At 39.8% G+C, this 19,883-nt stretch overlaps 1 protein-coding gene across 2 annotated transcripts; it reads right to left on the minus strand.

Moving 5' to 3' along the window:
- Positions 1 to 2,305: 2,305 nt before the first annotated feature.
- kras (v-Ki-ras2 Kirsten rat sarcoma viral oncogene homolog) lies at positions 2,306 to 19,645 on the minus strand. 2 transcript variants are annotated; one of them, XM_046309916.1, is made up of 6 exons: positions 19,383 to 19,645; positions 10,020 to 10,137; positions 8,814 to 8,992; positions 8,373 to 8,532; positions 6,380 to 6,504; positions 2,306 to 5,430 (listed from the first exon to the last, which is right to left on the minus strand). In XM_046309916.1, the coding sequence occupies exons 2-5, from the start codon at positions 10,128 to 10,130 to the stop codon at positions 6,385 to 6,387; spliced, it is 570 nt and encodes a 189-aa protein (XP_046165872.1). In that variant the 5' UTR covers positions 10,131 to 10,137; positions 19,383 to 19,645; the 3' UTR covers positions 2,306 to 5,430; positions 6,380 to 6,384. The 2 variants fall into 2 exon arrangements, with proteins under 2 accessions (XP_046165872.1, XP_046165880.1); XM_046309924.1 differs by lacking the exon at positions 6,380 to 6,504 and having other exon boundaries at positions 19,383 to 19,639.
- Positions 19,646 to 19,883: the final 238 nt, after the last annotated feature.

Raw genomic sequence — 19,883 nt, forward strand, 5'->3', positions numbered from 1 at the left:
GTCAGTTTGTCACTATGTACAACAAAACGGGGTTGGAGTAATAACATGTTCAACTACTTAAGACATTGGCTGGAGTCTAGGTTATGCCTTTAGATTTTGAGAAAATGAACAAATAAGGAAGAATTCTTCACTTTACTCATTGACTTCTCAAAGCCCAAACCCCAGTCTGGTCTGTTTTGCAAGAGTTCCTGGAAGTCTCTCGGTATTGTGCCTCTGGGTTTAGAAACTCTGTGGCTGGAATTTCAATTTACTCCTGAATTTAGTGAATTGATATTGAACTGACCCAAACCTGGTATGTGTTGGCTTCTCCATTCTATAGTTTTGACAGGCATACAGATTAACCGTACATAACTGAAATTATTTCATCAAATTGGATTAACATACTGTTATATAGTTGGCGTCCTTATAGAATGTGCAATATGCAAATGACAGTCAGTCATTTGAGGACTCTATTCACTGGTGACACTTTATGCTCTGACTGTGAGCCTGTCAGATACAGCAGTTAGAATAACAGTGGCCCCTGCTGGCAAAACCCATGACATGACAGCAGCCTGGCAGAGCTACAAGACTCCAACCCTAAACAACTATTCATCTATTGTACAGTTAATCCACAGTCCCACACACATGCATCTTCATGTTATACATGTTTGCTAATATGTCAATCAAACTAATATACTGTATCCCAGCCAGCATGATAAACTAGCTGTCTGAGGGTTTTGTGTATACAGTGCTTCTATCCAAACCAGACTCATGATCAAGCATCCCTAACTAACAGCTTCCTTGTGTTCATAAATAACGATAGAATAACACACAACTCCACCAAGTAATGTGTGAGTGTATAGGACTTTAGATAGATCGTCCAATAGGTCTATAGCATTGCATTACGAACTGGCAGACAGCACCAAAATAATAATTACTTGGACACAGATACAGTGCCTTCATAAAGTATTCACACCACTTGCCTTTTTCCACATTTTGTGTTACAGCCTGAATTAGATTTGTTTTGTCACTGGCCTACACACAATACCCCATGATGTCAATGTGGAATTATGTTTAGTTTATTTTTTCCCTAATTAACTAAAAATGAAAGCTGAAATGTCTTGAGTCAATAAGTAGTCAACTCTTTTGTTATGGCAAGCCAAAATACGTTTGCTCAAATAATAGTGTCAATTAGGTTAGTATTGTGGAGTAACAATGTTGTTGATCCATCCTCAGGTTTCTCCGATCACAGCCACTAAACTCTGTAACTATTTTAAAGTCACCTTTAGCCTCAGGGTGAAATCCCTGAGTCGTTCCTCTCCGGCAACTGAGTTAGGAAGGAAGCCTGTATCTTTGTAGTGACTTGGTGTATTGATACACCATCCAAAGTGTAATTAATAACTTCACCATGCTCAAAGGGATATTTAATTTTTTCATCTACCAATAGCGAACCTTATTTGCAGAGCATTGGAGAACCTCCCTGTTCTTTGTGGTTATATCTGTGTTTGGAATTCACTGCTTGACTGATGGACGTTACAGATAATTGTAAACAGAGTGAAAAGGAAGCCTGTACATAATACAAATATTACAAAACATACATCATGTTTTCAAGGTACTAAAGTAATACTGCAAAAAATGTGGCAAAGAAATTCACTTTTTGTCCTGAATACAAAGTGTTAGGTCTGTGGCAAATTCAATAAAGCAGAGTACCACTCTCCATATTCTCAAACATAGTGGTGGCTGCATCATGTTATGGGTAGGTTTGTAAGGACTGGGGAGTTTTTCAGGATAAACAAAATGGAGCTAAAACACAGGCAAAATCAGAGGAAAACCTGGTTTCCAGACACCGGGAGATTAATTTACCTTCCAGCAGGACAATAACCTAAAACACAAGGCCAAATCTACACTGAAGTTGCTTACCAAGAAGACATTGCATGTTCCTGAGTGCACTAGTTACAATTGACTTAAATCTGCATGAAAATTTAAGACCTGAAAATGGTTGTCTAGCAATGATTTGACCGAGCTTAGAGAATTTTGAAAACAATGAGCAAAAGTAATTTACCCAGAAAGACACACAAATTTAATCGCAACCAAAGGTGATCGTAAAATGTATTGACTCAGGATGTTGAATAGTTATCTAATCAAGTGTTTTATTTTTCATTAATCTTTTACAACCTTTTGAATTTTTCTTCAATTTTGACCAGGCATTTTGTGTAAATCGTTGACAAAAACTGACCATTAAATCCATTTTAATCCCACTTTGTAAGAACAATCTGTGTGAATACTTTTAGAAGTAACTATGAGCAATGAAAACAGGGCCAATTCCTCTTAATTGTTTTGTCTTTATTACACATTAAATAGGAGTGGTGAGATTCATGGCACAAAAAAAAAGACAGATTTGGGATCAGATCACCACTCTAAACAGTGACCAAAGAGAGCTCTCTATGGATGTGTTCAACAGTGGTCATTCACTCCCCTAGACCTGGACCCAGTCACTCTCCCAAGTCCCATCATACACAAAAGAGATAGTACTGAAAACTCCATTAAAGCAACATTCATTTAGACACAAAGAAATTAAGCACAATTTACAAAATGTGCACCTTTCAGTATAACAAGTATACAAAAAGGTTGTTAAAATACGATCCAGGTATAAATGCTACTTCTTTTTCAGAAATCAGCAGTTGGCACGCAAAATAAAAGGGAGGGGGAACATTTTGGTAGAATTACTTTTTGTGATACAGTATTGTTAACAAAATGGCGTCCCATAATAAAAAATGTGCTAACAGTTCATATCTAACTTTAGGAACAAAGAGGTAATAAAATTGGGCCAAAAAAAGCATAAATCCTAAATAAATGTATTGTATATTATGTTTCACTTTAGAATCTCATTCCCCTCAAACAGCAGAGTTTGTAGCAGTTGAACAGACGTGACAAAGAAGCCTAATGCAGTCTCGGCTCACATGTATCCCACAGCTATCTGACTGAAGCATCCGATGCAAAGCACAAAAGGCAATGTGGAAGAAGCCTCATGCAGTCTCGGCTCACATGTATCCCACAGCTATCTGACTGAAGCACCCGATGCAAAGCACAAAAGGCAATGTGGAAGAAGCCTAATGCAGTCTCGGCTCACATGTATCCCACAGCTATCTGACTGAAGCACCCGATGCAAAGCACAAAATGCAATGTGGATGAAGCCTAATGCAGTCTCAGCTCACATGTATCCCACAGCTATCTGACTGAAGCACCCGATGCAAAGCACAAAAGGCAATGTGGAAGAAGCCTAATGCAGTCTCGGCTCACATGTATCCCACAGCTATCTGACTGAAGCATCCGATGCAAAGCACAAAAGGCAATGTGGAAGAAGCCTCAAGGTAAAACCCTGGTTTTAAGGTTGTGAAATAACGCTGAAAAAAACAACTTTTCCGTGTTTTTATAAATTAACACGTTTTTTTCCTCTAAAAATGAATTTAATGGTAATTGCCTCATTTACAGACATCAGCTCCAGTTACATCACAAGGAAGCAACAACCTTTGTAAGGAATACATTTGACAAAGATTATTGGACTGGACCAGTCATTTCACTTGAAACACAGCCCAGCAAAACCCACTCAACACCTTCCCACCCAAGCTCTAACCCAAAAAAATCTAACTTCACGAGGAAGAATGAGAAATTTATATGAACAATAGATTTTTGAACACTCTTTGCATGACAACGATTCTACGGGGTGCATCTTTTGCAGAAGTAAAACAAAAACAAAAAAATGAGAAAGGAAGATCTGTAGTAGGACAACAAAAAAAAGGCCTTTAAGATTTTCTTTGCCTAATCTAGCCAATCCAAAAATAGGATATTATGTTTATGGCAGCAATAAGTACAGAGGCTTGGGGAAAAGTGCAAGGCATATTCTGTTAGGATCTGATGGGGTATCTTATGTCTCGCATCTGAAAACAGTAACTCACTATTCTGTAAGACAGTTCACCTGAATAACACATACACATCATTAGATTACTTGGTTTAAAGTTCAGGTTTAATTTAGGCCTGCTATTTGTTTGCACTCAAAACAATTTGGATGTTACGCTGTAACAAGGAAGCCCCAATGTTGATTTACTGGTTGATTAACTAACAGGTAAAAATGTGTTACTTGAATGGGAAAGGTTTGTCTTTCAAAAACACAGAACACGACACAAAATACACCAATCCTGAGGAGATGAGGGGAATTTCATCACGCAAACAAGATCTCTTGATGAACAATTAACTCCTCTTTTAAAACGTTCATGATAAAACTACAGGAGACACTGGATTGTGTAGAGGCGTTTGTATAAGCAACATGCGGTGCCACTGAGCAACACAACATGAGCTGCATGTCCTCTTCAACACCACTGAGAATCTTGCTGTTCTGATACCGATGCTTCATACCTGCCACCTGGAGCGTTTCAGTTGTTGACAAGGTTTCCCACCATTTAACACCTGGTTTCTACCTAAAAGATCAGATCGGGTTTGGTGAATATAGATCGACTTGAGGCCCGAAACACTATAAAAGCCTATGTGGCCCAACTGGACAGGAGCTCCTCGTTCCTGGCCTTAGTGGCTGTATCAGTATTGTACAGTATTATTATAACTGTGCCATTCCCCATTGACTAGTAAGAACACATTGCATGCAAAAATGAAAGTCCTGTAGGCAGGAAATCACTACCCACAAATGACAAAAAAGCATTAACAGAATACAACTTAATTAAAATGGCTAACCAGGACATTTTCTTAAACTAGATACAGTAGTAAAGTTCACATGCATGCTTCAAGTACAGCATGACATTATTGAATCATATCTAGGAGTTTAAAGTCGGAGGATGGGCATTATTACACACAGTGGCCGGGACATTTGGAATTTCCCCCAATCAAGTGTTGGTCCTGCCTCCCAGTTGTTACTCCTTGTACAATGGAATGGGATTCAACTATTTGGCACCCCATACTGTTAAGAGCATCTCATGCTCTCCAGCAGAGGGAAAATAAGCTTTTTAGGCTTGCTTTTTCTGTTGTCCAAAATTTCCTACAGTTATGAACTTGGCTGTTGAATAAAGTCCTTTCGTTTTACCATCTCCTAATTGATAATCAACCTATTGGACCAACACTTCTGGGCAACTGGCACTAAACAGAAAGTAAAGCTTATTGGTTTCAAAATAAGAGAAAAGGGCAGGAAAATAGGGTTCATTTCCATATTCAGTATTTTGGGTGCTAAGATAAAGAGGCTAATAATTTAGCGTAATGTACAAAAATGTATTACTTGAACTGTTTTAACACTTTTTTTTTGTCTATCTTGAAAAGGGGGCTGGTCATTATTCACATGAGTAAACACTTTGTCTTGGACTTCTTTTTCTTCTTCTTGCCCTCCTTGCTCATCTTCTCCTTGTGTTTTCGGATTTCCCGCACTAATGTGTAAAAGGCATCATCCACACCCTGGGGAAAAGAAAAGAAAAGTTAAGGTTTGTTTTGAAAACTCTTCTCAAAAACCCTTATGTTCTCATCTGTGACTAACATGAAAGCTTGGCCAGATGCAAATGTCTGAAATGGCACCCCTATTCCCCAATATATTGCACTACCTTTGACTATATAGGGAATAGGGTGACAATTTCAGTGTACACGCCTAGTACGTAGACTAGCATGCATTACAAAACTTGCGTTACAAATGTGCTCATTGCATATTGATTCGTTGGTAGGTGGATTTGTGGCATGAGCTGGCCCAGCAGACAACAGCAAGGACAATGGCTACATTAATGATGCCAAAGAGAGGCAGGGACCAGAAATAACCAGGTCTTTGTCATTCACTGAGCACAACATTGTCACCTATTGTATCAGAGGGGAAACCAAAGTCATTTCAGATTGTGAGATAGAAAGAACAAGACAGCGAAAGAGAGAAAGACAGAAACAAAGGACGTTATGTGCAACAATCAATGCACACAGTTGCCCCAGGACTTCAGTGGAACATCTCCGTGCTGTCCGCCTAGTAATCACACTTCCTTAGTCACCATTCCAAGACTTCATTTCGGCCAAGATTATCACAATTGCCATCGGTTACACAGATCCAATCTTACCTGCTCCCTCGTCTCTCACCACTGATTTGTCTCAGTCGAGCAGATTACGAAATTATCATCACCCACGATAGTATAAACATACCCCACACAGAGATACAGATAACACAGGAGGAGAAACTAAGATGGACGCCTGGTTTCAAGGAGACGCCACAGCAGATCCCAGGAGGTTAGCTTAAATAGGGATGAATCCCACCCACCAAGCAGCAAACATTACCACTTTCCCTGCTCGGTATCACACGGACGACACCCTCCCACACACCACAAATACACACCTGACGGACGTGAAGGAGGGAGCGCGGATGATACACACTTACCCCTTTCACATCACAACACACTTTTTAAGCTTGACGCAGCGCGGGGTCTTTTCTTCCTTGCTGAGCTTTTTCAGCCGGTACAGCCTGATCTCCCGTACCAGACTGTAAAAGGCATCCTCCACTCTCTGCAGTGTGAAACACAGCTCTCCTCAGTTAGGGGATAAAGGGACACTGTTGACCCCTCAGTGTTCAGGGATAAAGGGACACTACGTGGACTGCGTTTCCTCACAGTGTTTGAAAACATTAGGAACACCTGCTCTTTCCATGACAGCCTAACCAGGTGAATACAGGTGAAATCGATGATCCCTTATTTAACCTTTGAGACAATTGAGACATGGATTGTCTACGTGTGCCATTCAGATGGTGAATGGGCAAGACAAATGTTTTAAGTGCCTTTGAACAGGGTATGGTAGTAGGTGCCAGGCGCACCGGTTTCAGTGTCAAGAACTGCAATGCTGCTGGGGTTCACACTCAACAGTATTCTGTGTGTATCAAGAATGGTCCACCACCCAAACTGTGGAAAAAAGCATTGGAGTCAACATGAGCCAGCATCCCTGTGGAACGCTTGACAACTTGTAGAGTCCATGCCCTGAGGCCGTTCTGAGGGCAAAGGTGAGTGCAACTCAGTGTTAGGAAGGTGATCCTAATGTTTTGTACACTCAGTGTATTGACATACTATGTCAACTAAGCCTACATTTAGCTGTGTATAGGGCTGATGTATAAATCGGAGGATGCATTTTTTAAAACAGTTTAATGAATCATTTAACCTCACAGGGGAATGACAGGTACAAACGTGTGTGTATTATTTGTGATTTCAGTACAAGAGCAACACCAGGAAGCCGGGCAATTGAACCATCGGAGGAGTGAGCTGGCAGAGACCAATCAGCGGCCCCAGAAGGAGTTGTGATTGGACCGATGCAAAAAGAGCAGAAGGTTCACCGACTGACAAATCGCCACATAAATCACAGCACCAGCCAGACACGCACCACTGAAGCCAAGCCAGCAGCCACATAATCAAACAGACAATCGTGCACCATACAGCACACAATCATTTCCCACTGTCCATTAAGCATGATTATCACACCGCCACAAAACAATTACCGACAATTTCCCCTCTGTCGTGACGATTCAGTGACAAAGATTGAGTGATTTGTTGATTAAAACAATGCCAGATCGATTATGGAGTCTATAATGGTGAAAGAAAGACACATTTCCAAGACAGAGGAGCACAAACACAGAAGCACGGACACGACAATTCATTAATCAATAATTCAATTAAGCAAAGGGATTTTAATTATGTACAGTACATTATCCGATACGTCTCCAAGCACCATTTAGAAACACATATAACCATTGATACCAACGCAAATCAAAAAGGCAGCTCGGGAGTCAAAAGAGGACCACAGCATTTTGTGAGATTGAAGTGGCCATGATTGTAAAATGCCATCGCAAGGACACCTGACACAGCTGGTAAGAAGTAATCTTGCTACAATAAAGAAAATTGATCTGTGGAGAAAATGGTTGAATGGCTGCTGTGTTCACGCCAGCAAATACCCTCGAAGCGTCAAGCTTACAAGGGCTCGATTTACTAAGGTGCAAAGTTACACCCGGTGCAAAGTTAGGACCGTTTTTTTTCTCTCCCCCAAGATGAAATGGAACAAAAATATTAAATAAAAGGTTGTGAGACATTAAGGTGAAGCACACATTTCAGCTTATTAAAAGTTTAAGCTTAAAAAAGCTTTAAAAAATTAAACGAGTAAACTTTTCACCTGTTTTAGCAATCTGTCTCAAATCTGTCTTTAACTAGATATGGAGTAAAGCTAATGTAGCTGTGAAATGCAGACTGAATCGTGCTACATTTCACTTTACTGAATTCAGTCTGGATTTCCAGGCTAGCCAATAGCAGTTATGTTAAAAACCAAGGTCATAGTTCCTGTTTGAGCCATGGCTGTGTCCGCACAGCCCACTAGAGCTTGCTGTCTCCGTCCCTCACCTGTCTGGTTTTGGCCGAAGTCTCGATGAAGGGGATGCCGTAGCTGCGCGCCAAGTCCTGAGCCTGTTTGGTGTCCACCGTCCGGGACGGCAGGTCACACTTGTTTCCCACCAGCACCATGGGCACGTCTTCCGAGTCTTTCACCCGCTTGATCTGCTCTCTGGTGAACAAAGATGACAGGGAAGGCAAGGGTTACATACCAGTGAAATGCTTTGGTCATCCAAAGTATGGAATGGACTCCTTTTTGAGGTTATTGATTTCACACACAACCTGGTTAAAGGGTTGGTGAAAGAGTGGATGTTGGCTTTGACACAGTTGACACAACTGTGTCTGCTTGGAAACAGATACAACTACAGTCCGCTGGTTTAACTATAGTCCGGCTTACCGCCATCAGTGCAATCGGCAGTAGAACTTCAGATGTTGTGGCAGAACCTAGCTCACCTATAGTGGTGGATGTCCTCGAAGGACTTTGTGTTGTTGATGGCAAAGACACAGAGGAAGCCCTCCCCTGTCCTCATGTACTGGTCCCTCATGGCGCTGTACTCCTCCTGACCTGCAGTGTCCAGGATGTCCAGCAGACACGTCTCCCCGTCAATCACCACCTGCTTCCTGTATGAGTCCTGAAGGAGGGAGCAAGAAAGAGAGAGATGGGTGGTTCAGGACTGGACACCTATAAATGAGCACATATTCATAGGTGTTCAGTCTACCCGACTAGGGCTCTGAAATCCTCTATGTAACTATATGGTCATAGAATGCTCATCTGACAAAGTTCCAAAGGAAATACAACAGTATTAGAATGAAAGAGAATGGATGGGATGAGCAGGTAAGTGAGACTATATGTGCACTAGGGAAGACATGCATTCAGTCTTCAAGCAGTCATAAATTGATTAGCTTTCTGAGTAATCATTTTGGACATGTCAAACTTCATCACGTAGCCACCTACATTTACATTACATTACATTTACATTTAAGTCATTTAGCAGACGCTCTTATCCAGAGCGACTTACAAATTGGTGCATTCACCTTATGACATCCAGTGGAACAGCCACTTTACAATAGTGCATCTAAATATTTTAAGGGGGGGGAGGGGTGAGAAGGATTACTTTATCCTATCCTAGGTATTCCTTAAAGAGGTGGGGTTTCAGGTGTCTCCGGAAGGTGGTGATTGACTCCACTGTCCTGGCGTCGTGAGGGAGTTTGTTCCACCATTGGGGAGCCAGAGCAGCGAACAGTTTTGACTGGGCTGAGCGGGAACTGTACTTCCTCAGTGGTAGGGAGGCGAGCAGGCCAGAGGTGGATGAACGCAGTGCCCTTATTTGGGTGTAGGGCCTGATCAGAGCCTACAAATGTTAAACTAACTGAATGACACCATGTTGCAGATATTATATTCATACATTCAAATAACAGAATCAGGAGCACAATTTTACTTGCATTAACACACAATTTCTTTGCATATTCTGATTGCAGTTACTTTTCACACAGCTCTTAGCAGTCCTCTGTGCAGTCCTCTGAGCAGTCCTCTGTGCAGGCGGAGCAGCAGACACAAAAATTGTACACAACTCTTTCTTTTCAAAGGAACTTTTCTTCCTGACTCCCAGGAAAGCCTTGTAGTAAAAGACACGTGGTTGTACTGAAACAACTTTTTACCTCGATGGTGGGGTCATATTCATCCACAAAGTGGTTCTGGATGAGCTGGATGGTGAGCGCGCTCTTGCCCACACCTCCTGCCCCCACCACCACCAGCTTGTATTCGGTCATCGTTCACCTGTGGGACAGAAGATACAGGAATACAGTCAGGAAAATATAAAAATAAACATTTCATGAGCTAGACAACAACTATCGACTCAACAAGAAAGTCACATATATAGGGTTGCAGAATTCCAGTATCCTTCCAAAAATGCCCATGTTTTCCAGTTGGAGGATTCCTGGAATCAGGAAACTGGGAGGTAAAATTTTTTGCCACACACACACACACACACACACACACACACACACACACACACACACACACACACACACACACACACACACACACACACACACACACGGAATAAATCTGATATTAACTATTTCTTCACAGCCATCTGGTCAAGTTGTATTCATTCCTTATCAGTTAAGCTACTCTAATGTGCTTGTGTGCACAGAGCCCGCCAAATGCAAAATTAGATTTTGTCCCGATTGTCTCCACATTGCCTTTCATTTGCAACAATGACCACCCTGTGTGTCTAGAGCTGCATGGAATGCATACAATCACAGATCTCTGTGGATACAGGAATGTTTACATTCTATTCAATTTCATCCTGCGATGTCAGAGAAAATGGAACGAGAGGACCTAATGTCCTCTACAATTTTATCATAACATAGTTTAAAATGGGCTTATCAACAAGAAGGAGACGATATGTAAAACCATGAAAGTGATTTTTGGAATTCTGCAAAGATAGGGTAATTTACGCAGACTATTACATTGATATTGTAGGACACAAGCAAGGTTCTCGCACATAAAATGATGACTTATCATTAATTAACATCGTTTGAACAGAATTTACTGTTTTACAATTCCCTCAAACATCATCCCCATAAATGTTGCTCGTAAATCTTCCTGTATCACGAGCTGTAACACAAATTCAATAGTCAGTTGTGAGTAACAGCTATACAATGGGATCTGGCAGTAGACACACGATGTTACTTTACGACCCCAGAAGTATCAAGCAACAGGGAGGCACACAGTGCTATCCAGACAGTTATGTTTCAAAATGTTTTTTTTTTAAACACTTGTTCTCAGTTGAGGCTGACATTTAACTCAATGAGTAGCATCTCAAAATACAAAAGGAAATAGAATCACCAAATCACCTAGTAATTTCTGATTTTAAAAAAACATACCAACAAAATAGACTGTCCAATCGATGATACGAATCATGGATGCTATATTAGACAATCAGTGCTGAACACAACACGACCGTACAGTATGTCAACAACACTGTACATTATGTCCGATACCCAGCACCTATGATCCAAATGAGAGCTAGGAGCTGAGCACTGGTACCTTTGGTTATGGAATTGTATTATTATATATAATGAAAAATCGTTGTCCACATTTAATTTTCCTCGGCCAGAACCACAAGCAAGTAACAGAATTGATACTCGGACGTCTTACTTTAAAATCTATCAACAAAAACCATTGATTTCAAAAGTTGAAGAAACCATACAGCTCTATGCACACGGACTACTTTACAATTTACACAGAGCATTTCACAAAAACATTTACTGGAAGAACTGTGTAGATGCAAAGTTTGGTAACAGAATTACGATATAATTTCCCTGATCATTTTTATGTGATGATGTTTTCCAAAAACATAAATATCTTCCACGTAATAAAGATTCAAATATGTCCGTAGAAAGAGTGGGGTGTCAGCTATGACATGATACGGTATTTGTTACAGGTAGGGTAACGGAATAACATCATGGGTCCCTGATCTGTACTATACAGAAATGCATAATGTATATGATTGTCATTCTCTTCATGGTGATGTATCCTGAATAGGTACACAAAAAGGTAGAAATATGCTAAATCATCCTTTCATATCCTGTCTATTATTGTAATGAGCTCCGCCCCCAAAACAAGACCATATTTGGTTGAAATCAGACCGGTCCAAATCTGAACAAATCATCGACGTCTACGTTTCACAATTTCGGACATTACAGTACAGCACAGTACAGGACATCACAGTACAGGACATCACAGTACAGCACATCACAGTAGAGTTCAGTACAGTACATGAATTCTACAGTATGTACTCTACTTTTCTTCACTATACTGTGCAATCTTGTGAAACAGAAGTTTATGATTGGTTCAGATTTGGTCCGTTCACAAATCATGGACGTCTATGTTTGTACCAAATCAAGGCCAGTCAGAAACCAAAAAACAAACTCTGTGGACATTCAAATCAAGGCCAGGGCGGACTGACCAAATTTAAACTACGTTTCAAAGTCCATGGATGTCCGGTGTCAGTCTGCGTGGATACTAGTTACAATAAATGGAAAGAGGGGGCTCATGGGTATTGATCAGTAAGAGCCGGGAGAAGTAACCTACTGATTCAAGGGGTTCTTAATTTGTATTATTTTCTACATTGTAGAATAATGGTGAAGACATCAAAACTATGAAATAACACAAATGGAATCATGAATTAACAACAACAACAAAAAAGTGTTAATATAAAATATATTTATAATTTGAGATTCTTCAAAGTTGCCAGCCTTTGCCTTGACGACAGCTTTGCACACTCTGCATTCTCTCAACCGGCTACATGAGGGTCAGTCAATGCAGAACATTTCAAGAAATCTGAAAGTTTCTTCAAGTGCAGTCACAAAAACCATCAAGGCTATGATGAAAGTGGCTCTCATGAGAACCGCCACAGGAAAGGAAGACCCAGAGTTACCTCTGCTGCAGAGAGTAAGTTCATTAGATTTATCAGCCTCAGAAAAGCGGCAATTAACTGAACCTCAGTTTGCCGCCCAAATAAATGCTTCTCAGAGTTCAAGTAACAAACATCAACTGTTCGGAGGAGACTGCATGAAAATCAGGCCTTCATGGTCAAATTACTGCAAAGAAACCACTACTAAAGGACACCAATAAGAAAAAGAAACTTGCTTGGGCCAAGAAACATGAGCAATGGACATTAGACCGGTGGAAATCTGTCCTTTGGTCTGATGAGTCCAAATTTGAGATTTCTGTTTTCCAACCGACGTGTCTTTGTGAGACGTAGAGTAGGTGAACTGATATTCTCAACATATGCGGTTCCCACCGTGAAGCATGGAGGTGGTGGTGTGATGGTGCTTTGCTGGTGACACTGTCTGATTTATTTAGAAATCAAGGCACAATTAATCAGCTTGGTGACTACAGCATTCTGCAGTGACACGCCATCCCATTTGGTTTGCACTTAGTGGGACTATCATTTGTTTTCAACAGGACAATGAAAAAAGAAAAACCCTTGAATGAGTAGGTGTGTCCAAACTTTAGACTGATACTATATAAGGCAGAGGATGACTATTTTAAGAATCTCAAATATAAAATAAAATATTTTGATTAACATTTTTTTTGGTTACTACATGATTCCATAGGTGTTATTTCATAGTTTTGATGTCGTCACTATTATTTTACAATGTAGAAAATATTACAAATAAAGAAAAACCATTGAGTATGAGTAGGTGTTCTAAAGTTTTGTCCGGTAGTATATGAGGGCGAGCGAGCGATGGCTTGTTCAGACTGTTTTCACCCTCTCACTTAGACAAGAAAGAGAAAAAAAACAGTATGCCAGAACACAACAGTATGCCAGAACACAACAGTATGCCAGAACACAACAGTATGCCAGAACACAACAGTATGCCAGAACATAACAGTATGCCAGAACATAACAGTATGCCAGAACACAACAGTATGCCAGAACACAACAGTATGCCAGTGGAAAGGAGGACAGTAGCACAACTGTGGTTTGTGACTACTATGATTTCACATTGTAGCCAATTCAATTGCAGTAAGTAAACTCGGTTACAGATTTCTGTAAATCTGTTATAGATTTGCCATCAGAATTACAAGTTTTAATCACTTAATTCATAAACATTGATTTCAGTAAAAACCCTAACTCATTGGTAGGTCTACCTTTACTTGTTACTTCTGTGAACTTTCATTATCTTCCCTCCTATTGAAGGAGAGAAATTAGAAAATATCTTAAAAATATGTTGTTTTTTTTGGTAATGGAATTACAAGGCAATGTTTCTTAAACTTAAATGGCAAATAATTGTTCCATTACTAAATATACAGTTGAATTCAGAAGTTTACATACACTTAGGTTGGAGTCATTAAAACTCGTTTTTCAACCACAAATTTCTTGTTAACAAACTATAGTTTTGGCAAGTCAGTTAGGGCATCTACTTTGTGCATGACAAGTAATTTTTCCAACAATTGTTTACAGACAGATTATTTCACTTATAATTTTATACTTATAAACATATAATATAATTCACAGTTCAAGTTGACTGTGCCTTTAAACAGCTTGGAGAATTCCAGAAAATTATGTCATGGCTTTAGAAGCTTCTGATAGGCTAATTGACAAAATTGTGATGGATCACCTGTGGATGTATTTAAAGGACTACCTTCAAACGCAGTGCCTCTACTTGACATCATGGTAAAAATCAAAAGAAATCAGCCAAGACCTTAGAAAAACAAATGTAGACCTCCACAAATCTGGTTCATCCTTGGGAGCAATTTCCAAACACCTGAAGGTAACACGTTCATCTGTACAAACAATAGCACGCAAGTATAAACACCTTGAGACCACACAGCCGTCATACCGCTCAGGAAGGAGACACGTTCTGTCTCCTAGAGATGAACATACTTTGGTCGAAAAGTGCAAATCAATCCCAGAACAACAGAAAAGGACCTTGTGAAGATGCTGGAGGAAACAGGTACAAAAGTATCTATATTCACAGTAAAAACGAGTCCTATATTGATATAACCTGAAAGGCTGCTCAACAAGGAAGAAGCCACTGTTCCAAAACCGCCATAAAAAAAGACTACGGTTTGCAAATGCACATGGGGACAAAGATCATACTTTTTGGAGAAATGTCCTCTGATCTGATGAAACAAAAATAGAACTGTTTGGCCATAATGACCAACATTGTTTGGATTTAAAGCCCCAGAACACCATCCCAACCGTGAAGCACGAGGGTGGCAGCATCATGTTGTGGGGGTGCTTTGCTGCAGGAGGAGCTGGTGCACTTCACAAAATATATGGCATCATGAGTAAGGAAAATTACGTGGATATATTGAAGCAACACCAAGACATCAGTCAGGAAGTTGAAGCTTGTTCGCAAATGGGTCTTCCAAATGGACAATGACTGCAAGCATACTTCCAAAGTTGTGGCAAAATGGCTTAAGGACAACAAAGTCAAGGTACTGGAGTGGCCATCACAAAGCCCTGACCTCAAACTTATAGAAAATGTGTGGGCAGAATTCAAAAAGCCTATGCGAGCAAGGAGGCCTGACTCAGTTACACCAGTTCTGTCAGGAGGAATGTGCCATAATTCATCCAACTTATTGTGGGAAGTTTGTGGAAGGCTACCCAAAACGTTTGACCCAAATTAAGCAATTTAAAGGCAATGCTACCAAATACTAATTGACTGCATGTAAACTTCTGACCCGCTGGGAATGTAATGAAAGAAGTAAAAGCTGAAATAAATCACTCTACACTATTATTCTGACATTTCAGATTCTTAAAATAAAGTGGTGATCCTAACTGACCTAACGCAGGGAATTTTTACTCTGATTAAATGTCAGGAATTGTGAAAAGCTGAGTTTAACTGTATTTGGCTAAGGTGTATGTAAACTTCCAACTTCAACTGTAAGTGTTGATATTAGTTGGCAGGGGTCTTTACTTCAACAGTACTATGTTTTGATGTATTTCTAATACTTTTTTAGACTTTCTGGTAGATGTTTTCTAAAGACCTCTTTTCCATGTGTTTGACCAGAAAATCAAAGCCATTTACTTTTGCCTAGTTTTTAAGATGGAAAATGTTTGTTTTTTTTAAATGGGAAAACGGGAAAATGTATCCATGCCTTCAATTCCCAAAAATACAGACTCTTCGCTTTCATTTGACACACAATTTGATATGCTCCTGTGAACTTGTTGGAGATCATGGGTCCTGTTACATGAACATGACTGGCAGTAAAATCCTCAGACAACTCTATAGCAGAATATTTGACCTATTCAATTGGTCAGCTTGTCGCATTGTATGTGAGAAAAACATATTCCTCGACTCTCAAAATGCATGCCCAGTCATTGTACAACATTCCTACATCAGTCCCGAGATAACACACCTTAGAAAAAGCTGTTTTGTTGGCCACTGTTTAAAGCGGATCAAAGCTTTCTACTTTCTCAACACCACAAAATGTGTGAATTTCACCATTTTAAAACCACAGCTTTTAGCAGCAGCATGGTTTATGCATAGTGCTCACTAATGGTGTTGAAGGCCTAGGAGAAACTGGGGCTAAATGTAACACGTCAGGTGTAACAGGTGTAACAGCCTACATTATATTCACAGTACATGATCCTTGGCTGAGTTCCAGTGGAATGTTTTTTTGGAGACCTTCAAGCCATCAATATGTTGCTAACTAGCAACGAGATCATGTTTTAGAGTGTGTGATCTAGCTAATGATTAGCCCACTGGGGTAAATGCAGATGTGCAACCCTATGCTGCATCAGTTGGGCTACAGCAGGTGACAATCCTTATTGCCTAAGGGCACACCTGCCTGATAATATGAACCAACATGCTAATGGGTTCATTTCTGGAGGGTGGAAATTATATATGTTTGATGACAGCATCATTTAATTTTCATTCATTTCGGAGTAATGTCCTTTTAAAAATTCACCAGAATTGACCTTCTCAAAGTCATTCTACAGCAAAAATCATTGTACGTCCCTCTGTGCTCTGTAGTATGCAGTGATATGTGCTTTTGACAGTATATATATTGTTTAGGCTAGTATATTATATCAAAGTTAGTGTTTTATCACCTTTTTCAAACTTACCTAAGGTCTACACTCATTTCTGTACTCCCTCGTAAAGGCCTACTATTTCTATTGTAAATGCCATTATGAGCCTAATCATCATCAGAAACTATGGCCTAGTGTGAATAGGATGAATAAAGATTAATTGTGACTTAGCAATTGTCCCACTGACCTAACATTATTGTACAGTAGGCCTAATAACTAGGCAACCATGCTTGCAATGTTGATGCAATATTGTCAACCCATTTCATATCCTTATGCTGCAGGAAATAGAAAGCTTGTTCATGATTGGCTAGTCATGACACCTGTACGGTAATTACCAGTCATCAACAAAGTTGTCAAGCCCAATCAAGCACCTCTCCATTAGTTTTCTGTTTACAAGTTACTGTAAAATACATGTCAATATTGTAGGAAAGTATTGTGAAAGCGTAGACAAATAGCCTATAAAAAAAGCCACTGTGTCCATTTTGTGCAGCTTGCCTATTGGCATAATCTGATGTTAGACAAACAGCCATTTTCATTGGTCGTCAACCAAGGCCTAATACTAGCTACTATTGGCATGTATTTAGTGTAACTTGGTGAGAGAAAAAAACAACAAAAAAACGTTACTTTTCACCACATTTTACCATTCTGTCATAAAGAGCACATGTAAAGAAATATATCTATATTCCCATTTTAAGAGGAGATATAAAAGAAAATGCCTACAGTGAGTGTCTATTAAGTGCCAAAAAAGTAGCATGGTTGACCGTAACCAATTCATAGACACCAATTAACTACCTTTAGCGCCTATTGACGTTAGTACATGCATCTTATGGTCAGGGGAGTTTGGTTAGAAGCCCAGACGCTCGTTCTGAACGTTAAAACGCATTGCTCGCGGTACGGTTTTGGAAACATAAGGACCATATTTTTCCTACCAACGAGAAATAATAACAAAAGGTTAAAATTACTACACACCTTTATAGGGTTGGTGTTACAGCTCTTGCTTACCGAAAACATGGGTGGCCATCTATGCTAATTAGCTATCTAGAGTGCCCCGAACACCTGTGAGCGTAACTGTTGGCACGCACAGCATATAGTCTGTGCAAAACTGCTACGGTAACTGCATCTGTTCTATTTGAAAGATTCTTACTCACTGATATAAAAGACAAGGCGCATATTAGCATGTTTCTAAAACCGTTTCGCAAGCGATGATTGACGTTTCTAAACGTTAAAACAGTAAATTGTTGTTCACATGCAGCCAACCGTGGGTGAAGCGAACTGCTGAAAACCCTACGGATAAGAAGAGTTTGAGAGCTAGGTTGACAACTTCATCTTAAATCAGCCATGAATACTCTTGTGACAGGGGGAATGGAAGCTTGTTGTACGCAAAGAAGGGCCAATTGAACGCAAGCTCCACAAAATGTTTTAAATTGTTCAAACATTTCTAGACTGTCTATCAAGGTAAAATGGTTGACGTGTTATGCTTGACCTGCTTAGTTTTCCCACCACAAAACACCAGAAAAATGCCAAAGAGTAAAACCAGCTCAGCCGCTATTACACTGATTACATCTTCAATTCTCTTGTTTTTTTTAAAGGAATAGTTTCTCCATATTAACAGTTAACGTAACAGTGTTTACCTTAAAATTGACAGTTTTTGTACCTTATATGAATCACTAATAATATTAATGTCAAAGCAACAAAATAACTAAACATAATGATGGTGAAATCTTGGAGAAGTGTTTGGGTTTGTGTTAATCTTTCTACAAGTCATGATGCATCGAAGGACATGTCAAAATGCTGAAATGTCTTTATTCACATTAAAAATCAAATTTATATAATTGTCCATGTGGTCTATATTAAAAAAGGGCACCATTTAATAACAGGCATTTGAAATTAAATATTTATGCCCAATTAAATAAATAAAAATCCAATATCAAAAGGGACGCAAGAGGCACTCATTTCGTGGAAGGACCCAATTATTTAAATAATACCTGTACATGTGAACTGATGAGTACAACCTTAGATTGGCCTACACCTTAATATTACAACTGTATAAAGTCGAGTTGCTTGTAGCCTACAATAACTGGAGTAGGTCCACAATTATAGAGAAGACTAGCGTATGCAGATCCCATAACTGTTAGTGAACTAGGATTGTCTTGTGCAAATGTCTTTAGCACAATGGATTGAATGCTATGCGTAAACCCGGTAGAACCTGCAGCATTCATGGGAGAGCGGATGAGTTTGAAGCCGCCATAAATACCGCATATGTCTGCGCATTAAAGGGCCAGACATTAGGTTAACAATTGGGCGTAGTTTGTATTAACGATACTTTTAGCTGAAATTGCACAGGAAATTATGAAATCATTCCAGGCCCAACCCTCAAATTAAGATATAGGCGAGAGGACACAATGTCGCCCCGTATCCATTGTGTAAATTGATACAAGTGTAGTGATCTTTCCAATTGTTTTACCTATAGCGTGTGGAGTTCCGCGTCCGAAGTAGCGACCAAATAAGAAGTCAAGCAGATAATCCTCCTTTTTCACACGATCTCTGCATTTCCTACTTTACACTGAAACGGCCGCATTTGTGTAAATGTATCTTCTTTTTAAAAAGCAGACAAAAGTAAGGGTATTAATCGATTTAACTTTCCATTTGATACAGCGTTTGGCCTGCTACTCTCGATTCAGCTGAGGTTGGCCTGACGCGAATATGGGCGGATACCGGGTGCAGCGTCGTACAGTTTACCCAGAAAGCAAAGCAGGGGATTTCAACTGGTTTCGGTGATATCACTACACTAGTTTGGCAATAAACGTTATAAAGACGCTCACTTGTTCTCCACCCAATTCACTTTTAGTTTACCTTAATATATTGTTCTGGTGGATGCTTGTGTTGGTAGACTGTGTTTTGAAACGTTTTGGGTCGATGTGTTTTTCACAGATAGGACTGTGATATCTGCGCACAAATACATCGA

The sequence above is a fragment of the Oncorhynchus gorbuscha genome, linkage group LG02 (genome assembly GCF_021184085.1).
Source record: "Oncorhynchus gorbuscha isolate QuinsamMale2020 ecotype Even-year linkage group LG02, OgorEven_v1.0, whole genome shotgun sequence".
In the NCBI taxonomy this organism is placed as follows: Eukaryota; Metazoa; Chordata; class Actinopteri; order Salmoniformes; family Salmonidae; genus Oncorhynchus; species Oncorhynchus gorbuscha.